This window comes from Callorhinus ursinus, unplaced genomic scaffold (genome assembly GCF_003265705.2).
Source record: "Callorhinus ursinus isolate GAN/ISIS: 27379988/994484 unplaced genomic scaffold, GSC_fseal_2.0 scaffold94, whole genome shotgun sequence".
Taxonomy (NCBI): domain Eukaryota; kingdom Metazoa; phylum Chordata; class Mammalia; order Carnivora; family Otariidae; genus Callorhinus; species Callorhinus ursinus.
In genome coordinates, this window is record NW_027397156.1 from 1,060,094 (window position 1) to 1,077,544 (window position 17,451).

Genomic DNA, 17,451 nt, shown 5'->3' on the forward strand with positions numbered 1-17,451 from the left:
AGAAACTGTTATTCTTGATTGAGTTATAGGCTGCGCTCTCTCTCTCTCTCTCTCGGTGGGGCTAGGCAAAGGGAAGGCATATGGAAGGTCAGTGATAACGAGGGATGGAGGCCTGGGTAGTGGTGGATTTCTCACAGCAGCCACGGGCACAGGCTAGAAGCAAGGTTAAGAGCTCCACAGTTCATGCTGTTCAGCTTCAATGCCCTGGGAACTTTCCATGTCCAGCTCAGGTCATGCCCTAGACCAAGAAACACTATGTTAGGCACTGAAGAGCCTGTGTTTGTGAAGGCAGTTAGGCAAGAAAGCAGGCAACACAAAATGACTGGCCATCTCTTTCCCTGGGTTGGATTTACTGAATTCTGCTATGTGGCTACCGCCATGTCAAGTATGGTGGGAAACAAAATGATAAACTACGAATCTCTGACTTGAAGGAGCTAACCATTTGCTTGACACCATATCTGAATACCCAAAAAGATCACTCACCTGAGTGGAATGGGTGAAATTTGGTCTTATTTGGAGGCAGATAGAGAGATAAGGACACAGATTTTTTTTTTCTTTTGCACACTGAGGTGTCTGTACTTATCAGGAGAAAGCAGATAGGAATGGTAACTTCTAGGACCCTATGAGCACTGAGGGCTGTGATGATGTCACCAATGTCCCCTGGCACCACCTCCTCTCTGCAATGCTCTTGGACCTATCTCTACTCTGTGCATTCTCAAGCATATCCTGAGCCTGGACTGTGAGACACACTACCTCCAGCCCTCTGTCTTATCATCATCACAAGCTTTCTCATGGCCTTCTCTCTATGTAAGGCAACAATTAAAGGCAACTAGAAAACTCAGCTCAGCCATGATCCTGAATTATCTTATTTTGGAGGAAATAAATCAAGACATAGAGGAAAGATTCAGATGTTTCTCCACTCTCAAAAGCATGGATGAGCTGTCAGAGATCTGTAAAAGATTTAAAAATCTCAAGGGAATGCAATGTCTACTGTCTTCCCTTCAATGGACTTTAATCTGGTTGAGGAGACAAGGCTCAGACAAGTGAGGACTCTAAAACTAAACCAGTAACAACAGATTTTGGGGGCACCTGGGTGGCTCAGTTAGTTAAGTATCTGACTCTTGATTTCAGCTCAGGTCATGATCTCAGGGTCATGAGACTGAGCCCTGCATCGGGCTCCATGTCGGGCTCCATGCTGGGTGTGAAGCCTGTTTAAGATTCTCTCTCTCCCTCGAGACGAACCATGAGAGACGATGGACTCTGAAAAACAAACTGAGGGTTCTAGAGGGGAGGAGGGTAGGGGGATGGGTTAGCCTGGTGATGGGTTTTCAAGAGGGCACATTCGACATGGAGCACTGGGTGTTATGCACAAGCAATGAATCATGGAACACTACATCAAAAACTGATGATGTAATATATGGTGATTAACATAACAATAAAAAGTTAAAAGAAAAAAAAGATTCTCTCTCTCCCTCTGCCCCTCCCCCACCTCCATTCACTCTTTCTCTCTCTCTAAAAACACAAAAACCCTAAATAAATAACAACAGATTTAAATAGGCAAGTCAAGGCGGGGAGGCCCACAGAGTCAATTTTGTGTTGGTCATACAGTGGATTTCTCTGGACAACCTCAATTTTAACAACCAGATTCATCGTTAGGTCATAGGTCTTGATTTTCAGCTTGGAAAATAGAGTCACCATAATTGTATGCCAAAGAGTCAAAAAGATGATATGTGTAAGAGAACTTTAGAGGGAGGAAGAAGAGGCCAGTGCAGGTAGGGCAGGTCAGAGAGGGTTTCATGGAGGAGGCCATGACAGGGACTTAGAAATGGTCCTCATCCTCCAAGGGAGTACACCCACTAGTCCGGCCTTTCCAAGGTTTGGCCTCCCAGTTGTCTGGCTTCCACTCCCACTTTGATCGCTCTTGAATCAGCTTCTCTTGGATCCTCCCTCTGCTCCTGTGTGGCCCAGTGTTCCACCATCTATAATTCACTGTGGCAGATGTGTGCAGGGATAGGAAGGGATGGAGAGAGGAGACTGTAAACAGCCCTCCCCACTCCCACCCTGGTCACACTCAAAGCTTTGACAGGCCCAGGATCTGCCCCAAGGCCCTTCATGCCAGATGTCCTTCCCACACACCTACCAGGCCCTAGGGCTCCTCAGCTCACAATGTGGCACCAAGATCTGGCAGCAAACAGCCGTGCCAGAAATACCAGCTGCTCTGGGGTTTTCAACCCCTGGGTCATTGACAACAGTGAGACCACTGCTCCCCTAAGGGATCAGAGCACCAATTCACAAGTATTCACTGAGTTCAGGCTGTGGGCTAGACACAGACAATACAATAACGAAATAGGGAAGGTCTTTGCCATCGAGGCGTTGATAATCCAACGGGGAAACAGCTGAGTAGGAAGAAATTTAGATAGCCTGGGCACTGCACAGGAAGCTCTCCCTCTCTGGGGGCCACAGGAGGGCTGGTGGTCTTGGGTGAAAGTGGGCCCACTTCCACCTGGGAATATCGTTCCTCCAACAAAGTACAACTTCTTCCCAACTACTCTAGCTGCCTTGCACCCGTACTTCAGCCTTGCTTGAAACATCACTTCTTCTAGGAAACCTTTCCCAAGTAACCATATTCCATCCTAAATCTCTATACCCTTGGGAGGATGGAAGACATGGCAGGACACACCCGTCTGCAGATATCTTGGATGCCTCCTTCCCATGTAGTTATACTGGTTCCCATTCTAACCATTACTCACCTAAGAATAAGGTCCACATTGCTCACCGGTTTTCATCTTCCCTCTGGAGGTCCTAGAGAGGCTGGTGCTGAAACACTGTTTCAAAGCACAGGCTTTGGAGTCATGGGCCCTTGGTGCACATTCTGCCTCCACTACTTATTAGCTTAGGAGATCAGGCACATTGCCTCTTTTGGTGAGCCTCCATTTTCCCCTTTATACAATGTATCAAATTAATCAACTCCAAGAGATGATGTAATGGGAACTAAATAATATAGGGGAAAGGTATAGTTCTGTGTCACGTACATGGCATGTTCCCAGGAAGTCAGGGTTCTTTGGGGCCAGATCTGTACACAGCACAGACTTGGGGTGACCCGGAGCCTGCCTGTGCCCACCTTGGCTTGGTTATAAGGAATAAGTCCTTTCTACTCCTGGGATGGTCAGTGGGAGAAGAGGCAAAGAAGGCCCCAAGCATCTGCTAAGCCACCCTGGAAAGGGGCCTGGCCTTCAGAGTGAGGCATGCAGGGCTGCCTGAACTTAGCCAATCAGCAGGGGACTGGAGAAGAGCAATAGGAAATCTGGGGGCTTACACAGTACCAACAACACTCTAGGTGTATCCCCAGCAGTCTCTGTGAACATAGAAAGGATAGCAGAAGCAAGGGCTGGTGACAGTCCACCCCTGCCAGTCAGGTCCTTTCCTTCATCACCATTCCCTCCCTCACCACTCACCTCCACCCATCCAGAGCATAAAAGAAGGGCCTCGAGGGAGAGCCAAGGGCCAGACAGGATGACTGCCTCTGGCAGCCTTCTCGAGCCAGCCTGACTTCTGGAAATAGCTCTACCCACAGAGGAATTGGCCATTTCTCCAATCCTTCAGCTGGAGCAGCACTCCCCTCAAGTGGCAGAAGAGATAATTCTCCTGAGACTGGCTTCTTCTTGGGAAAAGGAACAGTTCTGGCAGCAGGCAAAGAGATGGGCCACTCCCCAGATGAGGTAGGGCAACCTCTACATAGCAAGCAAGTGCACAGACTCCCTCAGGATCAGGTCCTGGGGCAGCTCCTTAGAATGGCACTTCCCCTCCCCCGGCAGAGCCCTTCACTGCCTGCCCAGTGCACCCCAAGAAATGAAAAGCACGTGTGTGCTCTCGCAGGCCATTGGCCAAATCTGCGGACCCCTACAGAACCACCATCTACATTGTCTGCATTAAAAAAAAAAAAAATCTTTCTTAAACACTTACAAATTTGCAGTGCTAAGTAGGTACCATGGACAGGAATTTCCAGAGCTCTCCTTATGGATTCCAATATAAAATGTCTACATTCCTTCTTTCTTTCCCAAATATTTATTAAGCACTTACTATGTGCTGGGTTAATGGAGAGACAAAGGCAAATCAGACACAGTCCATCCCCTTCAAGGAGTACAGAGTCTAGAAAGGGAAACAGATCTATACCATTAAACGGTGCCACAAAGGCAGTCAGCTCTTACTAGTAATAAAAGAGAAGTCCATTTAAATCCTATGGAACCACAAAGGGGGAGCAGTTCATTCTGTTGAAGGGGCATCTAAAGGGAGGGCTGGGAGGTCCCTTGAGCCCTCTGGGAAGCTAGCATGCAGTATCAAAACCTGGCAGCAAGCAGCCCACCCAAGGACACCAGCTACTCTGACGGCCAGCAGGGTCACTGTCCCTGGTGGGAATAGTCTTCTGATGGTTTGCAATACCCATTCAATAAGTATCCCTTAGTTTCTTCCCCATGCAGACAGTGAAAATACAATGATCCCACCCTGTTCCTTGCCTCCTCTGCATCTACCATGTCCCACTCAGTGTTTCAGGAAATCCGGGTGTTTTGCAAAGATATTCACGACAGCCAGGATGAAAGGTCCAAATTCGAGCGGAGGAGGCTCACGGAGAGTGTGGGTGTGCACGCATTCATCCGAACGCGGCTGTGCGGGGCCGGGAAAAGGGTGATGGGTACCTGTGGTATAGAAAAGAAACTGAAGAAAAAGAGGGGGACACCTAGAAATGGTTGCGAAACATTTTAAGTGACTGAGTTAAGCACTTGGCGTGTCTTCAGCTGAGAATATTTGAGAAACGGGATTTTAACCAACTGAGTTAAGCTATATTATGAATGATTGGACAAGGCCCTGTTTTCACCTATTCGAATTATGCACAATTCATGTTACACTCTTCAATGATTTGTCTTTTGCACTGGACCCTCAGCTCAACAGGCCTGTTCCGCTCACCACCTAATCTCATGAGTAACTGAGAACAGTTGCTAAATAAAAATGAATGAATGACCTTCACTGAATATGGATCGAAAGGAAGTGAGAACGCAGCCCCACACTGGGAAGACTGCCCTAAAGGGGGGATTTTTTTTTATTTTTTTATTGTTATGTTAATCACCATATATTACATCATTAGTTTTTGGTGCAGTGTTCCATGATTCATTGTTTGTTCATAACACCCAGTGCTCCATGCAGAACATGCCCTCCTCAATACCCATCACCAGGCTAACCCATCCCCTCACCCCCCTCCCCTCTAGAACCCTCAGTTTGTTTTTCAGGGTCCATCATCTCTCATGGTTCGTCTCCCCCTCTGACATACTCCCCTTTTCTTCCTCTCCTGTTATCTTCTTCTTTTTCTTTTTTCTTAAAATATGTTGCGTTATTTGTTTCAGAAGTACAGATCTGTGATTCAACAGTCTTGCACAAGTCACAGCGCTCACCGTAGCACATACCCTCCCCAATGTCCATCACCCAGCCATCCCATCCCTCCCACCCCCCACCACTCCAGCAACACTCAGTTTGTTTCCTGAGATTAAGAATTCCTCATATCAGTGAGGTCATGTTATACATGTCTTTCTCTGATTGACTTATTTCACTCAGCATAACACCCTCTAGTTCCATCCATGTCGTTGCAAATGGCAAGATCTCATTCCTTTTGATGGCTGCATAATATTCCATTGTATATATATATACCACATCTTCTTTATCCATTCATCTGTCGATGGACATCTTGGCTCTTTCCACAGTTTGGCTATTGTGGACATTGCTGCTATAAACATTGGGGTGCACGTACCCCTTCGGGTCCCTACATTTGTATCTTTGGGGTAAATACCCAGTCGTGCAATTGCTGGATCGAACGGTAGCTCTAATTTCAACTGTTTGAGGAACCTCCATACTGTTTTCCAGAGGGGTTGCACCAGCTTGCATTCCCACCAACAGTGTAGGAGGGTTCCCTAAAGGGGGGATTTTTGAAACCTTAGGACATACTTCCAAAGAAGCAGGTGCAATTGCCCTGCTGGAGAAACTCTGTGGATGGAGTTAGCATCCATAAGTCTGGGCTGGTCAGGTGGGGTTCTGCACGGAGGCTAGGGCACACCCAGTCCCCATCGCATGGTATGGAGGCTGGGGCTTGATGAGGAGTTGCTAGCAGCATGCAAGGTGTCCCCTGCCACGAGGCCATGTTTTCTGAGAACTTGGAGTGCTACACAAATCCCCAACATCTGTGAATTTCCACAGTACCTTTCTCCAAGGAACTCCACACACGTACAGACATGGTCTCATTCATCGTCTCAAACTCCTCTGAGGCAGGGAGGGGACCAGTATGACTACCGCCATTACACATACGGGGGGGCAGACACAGAGAAGGATGGAAACTTTCCTGAGGTTACACAGCAAATACAGGACGGCTGAAAAGGAGTGGTCTGGCCCCATGCCCCACACTGGTCACTTCTGCCTTTTCCTTGACCTTTTGCTGCTGAGAGTTAAAAGCATTAAGGAGCCCGCCGGAGCCACCTCTGCCAGCAGCATGTTCAAGATAATTCAGAGGTCTGTGGGGCCAGCCAGCCTGAGTCTGCTCACCTTCAGAGTCTATGCATCACCTAAAAAGGACTCACCTCACAAAACTTCTGTGAAGGTTAATGAGCTTTCACTCTACTCCGTCCCTGAGGGTCAATCTAAATATGTGGAGGAGCCAAGGACCCCACTTGAAGAAAGCATTTCACATCTCCGACGTTACTGCGAGCCATATACAAGTTGGTGTCAGGAAACGTACTGACAAACTAAGCCCAGGATGCAGAGCTTGGTTCAATGGGGGTTAGGCAGCTATGAATATCTCCAAAATGCACCTCCTGGATTTTTTCCAAGACTTGGTGTTATTGGTTTTGCTGGCATTGTTGGACTTCTTTTGGCTAGAGGTTCAAAAATAAAGAAGCTGGTGTATCCACCTGGATTCATGGGACTTGCTGCCTCTCTTTATTATCCACAACAAGCCATCGTATTTGTCCAGGTCAGTGGGGAGAAATTATATGACTGGGGTTTACGAGGATACATAGTCGTAGAAGATTTATGGAAGAACTTTCAAAAGCCAGGAAATGTGAAGAATTCACCTGGAAATAAATAGAATGCTCCATGCTCTGCCCATTTTAATCAGGTAAACATTGGAAACTCCATGCAGTAAACCAGTATTTCTACAGAAAAATGGCAGAGAAGCCAGTACTGAATATAGTAAATTGGCTTTCTTCAGGACAAATTATACTAGGCTTCTTTCTTATCTTGGGTGATGCCATACTGCAAGTGGACTAATCGGAAATCCTTTCACCTAGAGATAATGTCTAGCCTTAGAACTCCTCATTCTCAAGTTGCTATTTATGTACATAATTAAAATTCCAAATTAAAAAAAAAAGCATTAAGGAAACAAACATATAATGAGGACTGTTGTATTACCATCATGCATGTCTGGTGAAATCTAATAAGACCACTAAAATGTAGTATTAGTCATTGCTCCAAGCCCTCTTCTTCCTCCAGGTTCCTACTTCAATGATTAGGATCTTGTATGGAAACAGAAATGAAGAATAAAACACAGGAACAACAGCAGTGGTGAGGAAGAAGCCAGAACTCTACGGCTGAATCAGGACCTGATCAGTGGGCTGAGCCCATCAGCTCCCGTGGGGGGTTAGGGATGGCTTCGGAACACTCGGTGCTTTGGGAAATCCTGAAGAGAAGGAAGCCTGGCCTGAACGGAAGCCTGAGAAGCAAAGACCAGCTGAGTGTTACAAGAGGCCCAGAGCAAGAACACTCCTTCACAAGGAGGACCAGTCACCCCTCTCTGCTTTAATCAGAGGGCTCTCTTAATTAGCACAAAGCCCTGGCTACACCATCAACAAGGATTTTCTTACAGTCAATCCTTAAAGCCCCAGCTGCCCCCAAACAAAGGCTTGACTCCTCTAACTCCCTTTGGAGGGAGGCTTAAAGTACTGACTAATCTAATTCCATCTGTACCTACTCAAATCCTTGGGAACCTAGATCTAAAGGGCTAAAACCAAAAAGGTGAAAATCTCAATTAGGCATGCTGCTTTATGCAAACCCAGGAGACAATGGCACACAGTTTAATCCAGATTTGCCTATTCCTCTGCAGATAGGTCAAAGGGTGGTGCCTGGTTTATCCAAGGCTGGCATTCTTCTACACAATCCCTGTTCCTTCTCTTTGCTAAAGAGAAAATTCTGACCCATGGGAGCGCCCCTCCCTTCTCAGAGCTCTTCAAGTACCAGGAATACCCACTGTCTCTGCACACACCAGTCTCCTAGGCCCTGATCCTGCACAGGAAGTGCAAGTCTTAAAGGGCCAAGGCCTCAAATTGGTGACTCGCCCTCTCCATGCACAGGGCAAAGATGAAGTGAAAGCCACAGGGTGTACTGATTAGGAAGGCAACTAGTGATCTCTGGAGAGACCCGTTTCAGAGGATTTGGGGAGCGACACGGATGGCAAAGTTACTGAAGGGCATGTAAGGAGGCCAAGGTAGGAACTTCCAGAAGAACAGCAGTAAGAGACAGAGAGTGACATCAAGGATGGCGTACTTGAGGGGGGTGCCCATTTGATGGGGAGATTGTAAGAGAGCAGGACTTTGACCTGGTTTTAGAGCAAGAAAGGCGATAATGAGGAATTAGAGATTATAAATGTGAAAGAAAAAAGATCATTTTTAAGTAAAAGCCCAGGAGCGGACAGGGTGAGATGGGCTCATGCACACAGAGACAGGCTTTTTGCAGGAGGTAGGAATTGGCTTCATTTCAATACCTTCTTGGTATGGTTCTAACTGTGGGCCTGGCCTCTCAGGTGCTCACTGGGTGTGACCTCCAGGGCTGAGCCCTGGCTCGCCAATGGTGACTGAGGTCCTGCTCCTAAGTGCTCATGGACTCTGGTCTGCTCTCATGACCGGCTCTTACCTTTCCTCCAAACCCACCTGGGGTTTCTGAGTTTCGCTGCCCTGCCCCTTGAGTGCCACTCCCCAGCAAGCCCAGTGTGACACACAAGCAGGGGGACTGAGACTTCCGCAGGGCTGCCCATGGCAATGGGCAAGTTTAAGGAGAGATGCCTGGCCTACTGTGGTCTTTGTCTTCCTTGTGGCCTTGCTTAGGATGTGACCCTGCTGAGGTGCCAGCCCTGTGTCTGGCACATAGTAAACACTCAAGAAATAATTGTTGAACTTAAGCCTGCTTTGTATTCTTCCTCCCTTCTTGGAGGCTTCATATGGAAAATGATTTTTCCTAAGCAAGGCAGCTAAAATGTTGCTTGTGTAAGATGCTGACATAAGACAGACTCCCAACGTGGGCAGTGTGTGAGCTTCGTTGTGACATGTTTAAGTCTCAGACCGCTTGCAGAAAGCGGCTCTCCATATGCCCTGCACAACCAGACACAGCAGGGCAAAGTCAAGTCTAAAATTACCCAGGCAGATTTTTTGCTCTGAGAATCAACTGGCTGGCTGGACCTAAGGATGAAGTCACTCCTTAACACAGGCACTCGCAACAGAACTAACTTATGGGACTGATGGAGACATGAAAGGGAAGGTGACAAGGGTCTCAAACCACCCTGAATCTGGTCCCAAAGCCGCCAGGATTGAAACCCACAGCTTTGGAACCGCCCGTCTCCCAGCCTCACTATTTTCTCACTCAGGATTCCCCTGAAACAACATACTTAAAAAAAAAAAAAAAAAAGCCAAATAAGAGTGAGTGCTCTGAAATGAGGGAATCCACAGTTGCTACTGACTTTGGATCTCTAGGAGGAAAACGAAGCAGCCAAAGCTCTTGGCCAGCTTCATGTTAACATAACTTGGCCAGCTCTGTGGATTTCTGAAAGTCTACATCCTCCACAGGGTGAAATTCTCCTTTGCTCTGTGCCTGGTCTGTCCTAGCTCAAGCTGGGGCATCAGCCCAGTGACCCCAGGGCAAGAGTTTCAAAGGTGGCTGCCCAAGGCTCCCTCCTGTCCCAGTGTTCACCTTGTCTTGTGGCACTGGTTGGTGAGAACAGGAGCTGGGATCCGAGGTGGGTGGGCCCCACAACTCCTACCTTGGGAAAGAGGGTCCCTCACTCTCGGCCTCAACTGGCTCAAAGGTTCAGGCAGAATCACCAACGTTCATTATACTTGGAACAAGTTACCCTGTTCTGGATATAAACATAAAACTGGAAACCTAATGAAAATCAGAAACTGAACCAAAAAATAATTTTGTAAGTTCTGACTGTTGATCAGTCAGCAGGCATTTACTGAAGGAACAACTCCTAAGTCTCCGCACTACTCCAGAGACAGAGTACGTGGCAGTGACAAGTCTGACAGACGCCCCATCTTTGCGCTTGCTTCGGCAGCACATATGCTAAAACTGGAATGACAGACTCCCCATCTTCAAGGAGCTGACATACAGAGGGGAGACGCAGTCAGCAAACAAGTAAGAAGTAAATGAGTAAGACCATTTGGGGCACTGTCAGGTGCTATGGGGAAAATCACAAAGGTGAAGATGGGAGGACCACTGTAGCTAGGGCTGGCAAAGATCTCTCTGAGGGAGTGGTTAGCTGACAGCAGAATGAGGAAAGCAGCCAAAAGGGACACTGAGAAAGAACCTTCCAGAAGAAGGAACAGCAAACCAAAGACCCTAGGATGGATATGAACTATTATATTTCAGGGACAGAAAAAAGAGTGAATCCAGCTTGCATGGTGAATAAGGTAAAGTGTGGAAGGAGAGAGGGAGATGGGGGCCAGATCTTGTGAGATCTTCCAGACACAATGGGGGAGGCCTCTGGCGGGTTTTCTGGGGGTGATCTATACTATCTGATCTATACTTCAGAAAGCTCATCCCGACTAACATGTGGAGACGAGACTACAGGAGAGTGAGGCCTCCAGACAGCAGGCAGGTATTTCTTGCAATCACCCAGGCAAGTGATAGGGGTTTGGATGAGGTTAGCGGGAGTGAGGAGGGTGAGAGGTGTTCAGATAAGGGATATATTTCAGTAGTAGAGCCAAAGGTACTTATGGTGGTTTAGCTATACAGGGTACAAGGGGACAAAAAGAATGAAGGATGACTTCTAAGTTTTTGTCCTTCTTATCTTATTTCCTTTTTATGTAAGCTCTTCAAAAAAGATATATGCTTAAGCTGGAGACTTGTGATATAAGGTAAGATACTTATCTTCTTTAGCCATTAACTCTACAGCTGGATGACATCAGGTTGGTACTGAATGCTGAATTCAAGGATATGCATAGACTCCTGAATTTATGTTGCCACTATGGTTCACTTAAGCCCCTCCTCTATGATACAGGCTCAAAGATCCTTGGTGCAGGCCAAGATCGGGCTCTGAAAATTGCCATCATCTAAGTTTGGGTCCTGGCAGTGGTTCATGACACTCACGGGTAGGGTGCCATGTTCATGCTGTTCAGTCTTAGCACAGAACCCCAGCCTCCTGAGCTAGCCTGGCTTTGTAACAAGATGTCCCACAGCCTTGGTGCTCTGTGAGTGATGACGAGAGGCTGTCTCCCCAGTAGCCCATTCCCAGACCATGAGAGGGAAGTTCTGGCCAGAGAAGAAGAACTGAGAAAGGAGAATGAAAGCTGGACTGCTGAGCACCAGTCACACAGTCAGGTCCTGTCCCAGGGCAGCAGCAGAAACAGCCAATGGCCCTGCCCTTCCGAGGCCTCTTCCCCACCTGACCCTCTGGGACTCCTCCCCCCTACTTTACCCCCAACTTCTTCGTGACTCTGGTTGGGCCTCATCATTTCAGTCTCTAAACTTCAGACAGGCCCAGGCTCAGTTCTTGGGCATCTCTCTTCTCTACCTCTACTTACCCATTTGGTGAGCTCAGAGAATCTCATGGCTGAGAAAACATCTAAATGCCACTGACCCTCCAGCCTGGGTCTGTGTCTGGCACAGAGGACAGACTCAAATCAACATGTGTTGCTCCCGTGACCAGGCGTTTTACACGTGTACTTCTGCTTAGTCCTCTCAAGATCCTACGAGATCAGTCTTATGATGCCCTCTTTATAGATGAGGACAGCATGCCCCTGAACATATCCAAGGGCCTTCTCTCTTCATCTCTACATGGATCCGTGACAACTGTCACCATGTCACATGCATGCCACTCAATTCCAGACTTCCTCCCTAACCAACGTCCTTCCAGGTGCGCTGGCCAGAATCTTAGAGTCATCCTTGATTTCATTCTTTCCCCCACGCCTCAAGCTCACTCCAGCAGCAAATCCTAAGGCATTTGGCTTTGGAATAGAGCCAGAATAGGGACACTCATCACTGTCTCCATGGCTAGTTCCCTCGTTCAGGCCACAGTTCTCTCCCCTGGGACCACCATAATAGCCCCCTACTGGTTCCCTGCTCTGCCCTTGCCCCCAGTTGTCTAGTTTGTACAAAGCAAGCAGGGTGAACCTTCAAAAATGTTAGTGACCATGTCAGTCCTTGCTAAGAGTCCCTGTGACTTCTCATTTCATCCAGAGGAAATCCAGAGGCCTACAAAAGTCCATAGGCTCTCCACATATGACCCCAGCCATACCCCCACACACCCCATCTTTCCCACCAGCTACTTCTTCTTCTCTCAAGAACTCTCCAGTCTGGCCACACTGGCCTCCTCACTGCTCCTTAAGCACAACAAACTTGCTCTTCCTCAGGGCTTCTGCATGCATTGCTCCCTCTGCCTAGAACGCTTCACCCTCACCACCGCTTGGCTTGCTCCTTCCCTGTGTCATTTCTGCTCAATTGTCACTGGGCCAGAGGCCACTCCTGACCACCTATCTGCCTCTTCAGTCTATTCCCTTGCTCTGCTTTATCTTCACGGCATATATTGCGACTGAACACATGATCCATCTTCTTGTTCACTCACTTATTATCTATCTCTCCCTATTAGACTGCAAACCCCCGGAGGGCAGGGATTTTGTCCCTTTTTTTCACTGCTGCATCCCTAGGGCCTGGGCCTGTGTCTGGCTTAGAGAGGGACCTCAATCAACATGTGCTGGTGTGCTCACATACCAAGCACTTTACAAGTGTACTCTCACTTAGTCCTCTCAAGATACTACAAGGTTGGTCTTGTGAGGTCCCTCTGTAAAGATGAGGAAGCTGAGAGGACAGTAAGTCACACAGTCCAATATAAGCCAGAGGGTGGCAGATCGGGGACTTGAACCGGCCCCATTTGGTTCTAAAGCTCTCTCCGCTACAAAAGAAAGTGCCCCAAAGCTCACACCAACCCCCAAAGGATCTCTGTTTCGATTCTAAGGAGACAGAGCTTCAGTCAGACAAACAGAGACAGAGATATAGGGACAGAGAGAGAAAGAGAGAGACAGAAGGACCAAAAGTCAGATGGAGGCAATCTCCATGGATTTTCTTTGGGAAAGGTTGAGCTGTTCAGATCCACAAGCAGAGCAGTGAGCCTGGCTTCCTACCGGATCACTGAACTCCCCAGCATCCTCACAGAGCTTACCGAGGGGCAAGCCTCAGGGGGGATCAGATTTTTCCCTTTCTCCGTTCTAGCCCCACTTTCCCATCTGTAAAATGAAGGGAATGGCCTGACAGTGGTTCCAAAACCTGGCTATGGATCAGAATCAACCTGGAGACATGTGTAGCACATGGCTGTCAACACTTTATTCCTAGAGACAAACTAAGAAATAGATTCTTAACTACAGAGAACTAGTGGTTACCAGAGGGGAGGAGCGGCAGGGGGATGGGTGAAATAGGTGATGGGGATTAAGGAGTGCAGTTGCTGTGATGAGCACAGGGTGATGCATGGCAGTGCTGAATCACTATATTGTACACCTGAAACTAATATAACACTGTATGTTAACTATGCTGGAATTAAAATTAAAAAAAAAACCTTAATAAAAAATTAAGCTTTAGAAACAAAACAAAACAAAACAAAACACTTTATCCCTGGACAGATTTTGATACTGGAAGTCTTTGGTGGGCAGGAAAATAAGTATTTTTAACAAGAGTTTAACATCAGATCTGTGTGGGAGGCAACATCATGGAACCATTGAGAGCATGGTCCCTGGGATCAGACATTGCCTGAATCCATTCCAGTCTCCTTATCAGCGAACTGTCGAGGCTGGTATGAAGATTAAGTGCATTGGTATTAATGCGGTAGAACAGTTGGCATTTGTAAAACCATACTTGAAGTGCTACGTAAGTATCTGTTGAATAATTACTCATAGTTACACAGCAAAGTTGCTACCACTCATTGACAACCTGTAATGGGTTTTTCTGGTTTTGATATTCCATAATTCCCTGCCCTGCTACTCCCGAAAAGGAAGAGGGGACTGGCCTTCAGTAAACTCTTGTCCTACAGTGGAGAGCACTCAAGCACCACTCCTGACTCACTACTGAATCAGCCTCAGTGTGAATTAGGCCCTTTTAACTACAACTTATAACAACATGTCAGATCAGGCAGGGTTACTGATATTGACAGAGAACCACTGAATTGCCAGTGGAATAGGATCTTAAAATCATTAGTCAGCATTCCTTTCAAACACACATGAAACATTTACAAAAAAAAATAATAGTAACAATAACACATTCCAGGGGCGGAGCAAGATGGCAGAGGAGTAGGAGACCTGGATTTTGTCTGGTCTCAGGAATTCAGCTGGATAGGGATCAAACCATTCTGAACACCTACTAACTCAACAGGAGTTCGAAGGAAAGAATAGCAATGACTCTCTGAACAGAAAAGCAACCACTTTCTGGAAGGTAGGACGTGTGGAGAACTGAATCCGAATATTCGGGAGGATAGGGGTGGGGAGGGGGGCCTCAGTTGGCCGCTTCTGGCAAGTGATAGAGCCAAGGAGCACAAAATCGGAACTTTTAGAAGTCGGCTCCGCTGAGGGACGTCGCTCCAGTGGCTAAGCTGGGGGTGGAACCCTCACTGGGACAGTGTGGTCTCAGGATCCTCGGGGTCACAGAAAGACCAGGGGTGCCTGAGGGCGGCAGAGGTCCCAGGTATGGGAGCAGGGAAGCTGGCTGCAGAGATGGAGCCGAGGAGTGGGCTCTCAGCTCGGGGTTGCCACAAACCGTGATCCGTGGCATAGTTGGGCCACTGCACCTCCAGCAGGGACCCAACAATCAGCAGATCCGGGGAGACTCCCCTTCCTCCCCCGGGAGGAGCAGCACGGGAGCACACTGCAGGGATCTGCTGGGTTTGGAGACTCCACACGGGGTCAGGTGCCAGAGATAGAAATGCTCGGTCACAGGCCGGGTGAGCACGGAGTGCAGCTGGAGACCGGGGAGACGGGAGTGACTGACTGCTTTTCTCTGGGGACGCACTGAGGAGTGGGGCCCCAAGTTATCGGCTCCTCCAGGGCAGAGATTGGGAGGCTGCCATTTTCAATCTCATCCTCCAAAGCTGTACAGAAAGCTTGCAGGGAACAAAAGCTCCTGAGAGCAAACCCAAGCAGATTACTTAGCCGGGACCTGGCAAGGGCGGGGCAATTCCGTCTCGGGCAAAGACATTTGGGAACCACGGCAACAGGCCCCTCCCCTAGAAGATCAGCAATAACCACCAGCCAAGACCAAGTTTACCGATCAATGAGAACAGCAGAACTCCAGGGCTAGGGGAATACTGCACATAGAGTTCATGGCTTTTTAACCATGATTCTCTGGTCTTTCAAAGTTAATTTTTTTTTAAAGATTTTTTCTATTTATTTGACAGAGAGAGCACAAGCAGAGGGAGAGAGAGGGAGAAGCAGGTTCCCTGCTGAGCAAGGAGCCTGATGTGGGACTTGATCCCAGGAGCATGGGATCATGACCTGAGCCAAAGGCAGCCACTTAACCAACTGAGCCACCCAGCCGTACCTCAAAGTTAATTTTTTTAACTGTCTTTTTTTTTATTTTTATTTTTCCCTTTCAACCAACATCTTATCAATCCCTTTTCTAAAAAAACGTTATTTTTCATTTTTAGAGTCATATTCTATCCCTTCATAGTAGTTACCCTTATTTTTGGCGCATATATATACATATATATATATATATATATGTATATATATATGTTGTTCTCTCTTTAAAATTTTGAGATACAGTTTCTTCTAACAGATCAAAATATACCCTAAATCACTAGTGTATGGATTTGTTCTAGTCTCCTGCCTGATCACATTCTCTCCCCTTTTTTCTCTTTTTTTTTAAATCCTCTTCTTTCTATTTTCAACCAGCTTCTTTTCTCAATTCCTTTTATAAAATTTTTTATAATTTTCATCTTTACATTCATATTCCATCCCTTCATTGTATTAACCCTTATTTTTATACATATATAAGTTTTTCTTTCTTTAAAATTTTGGGAGACACTTTCTTTTAACAGACCAAAATACAACCAAAATCTAGTGTGTGGCACTGATCTAAGTACCAGCCTGATCATATTTTATCATATTCTGTTTTTTTTGTTTTGTTCTGTTCTGTTTTTGTTTGTTTTTATTTCTTTTTTTTTCTTTTTCTTTTTTCTTTCTTTCCCTTTCTTTTCCCCTGGTTTCAGGTCTTTTCTGATTTGCTTAGAGTATATTTTCTGGGTACGTTGTTACCCTGGTAGCATTTTGTTCTCTCATTCATCTATTCTCCTCTGGACAAAATGACAAGATGGAAAAAATCACCTCAAAAAAAAGAACAAGAGGCAGTACCGATGGCCAGGGACCTACACAACACGGACATTAGTACGATGTCGGAACTAGAGTTCAGAATGATGATTTTAAAGATACTAGCTGGGCTTGAAAATAGCATGGAGGTTATTAGAAAAACCCTTTCCAGAGAAATAAAAGAACCAAAATCTAACCAAATAGAAATCAAAAAGGCTATGAATGAGGTGCAATAAAAAATGGGGGCACTAACTGCTAGGATAAATGAGGCAGAAGAGAGAATTAGTGATATAGAAGACCAAATGATGGAAAATAAAGAAGCGGAGAAAAAGAGAGATAAACAACTACTGGATCACGAGGGCAGAATTCGAGAGACAAGCGATACCGAAAGATGAAACAACATTAGAATAATTGGGATGCCAAAAGATAAAGAAAGAGAGAGCGGGGTAGAAGGTATACTGGAGCAAATGATAGCAGAGAACTTCCCTAATTTGGGGAAGGAAACATGCATCAAAATCCAGGAGGAACAGAGAACCCCCCTCAAAATCAATAAAAATAGGTCAACAACCCGACACCTAATAGTAAAACCTACGAGTCTCAGAGACAAAGAGAAAATCCTGAAAGCAGCTTGGGAGAAGAGATATGTAACCTAAAATGGTAGAAACATGAGCTTGGCAACAGACCTATCCACAGAGACGTGGCAGGCCAGAAAGGACTGGCATGATATCTTCAGAGAATTAAATGAGAAAAATATGCAGCCAAGAATACTATATCCAGCTAGGCTGTCATTGAAAATAGAAGGAGAGATAAAAAGCTTCCAGGACAAAAAAAAAAAAAAAAAAAAAAAAAAAAAAAAAAAAAAAAA

At 46.5% G+C, this 17,451-nt stretch overlaps 2 protein-coding genes across 2 annotated transcripts in view; one reads left to right on the top strand and one right to left on the bottom strand.

The window, feature by feature from the left end:
* ANO2 (anoctamin 2) overlaps window positions 1-17,451 on the bottom strand; it is a 379,342-nt gene that overhangs the window by 106,842 nt on the left and 255,049 nt on the right. The window lies entirely within an intron of this gene.
* LOC112808684 (MICOS complex subunit MIC26-like) lies at window positions 6,509-7,384 on the top strand. Its single transcript, XM_025851898.2, is given in 1 exon segment — window positions 6,509-7,384. A coding segment is annotated over 1 exon segment (594 nt). The 5' UTR covers window positions 6,509-6,529; the 3' UTR covers window positions 7,124-7,384.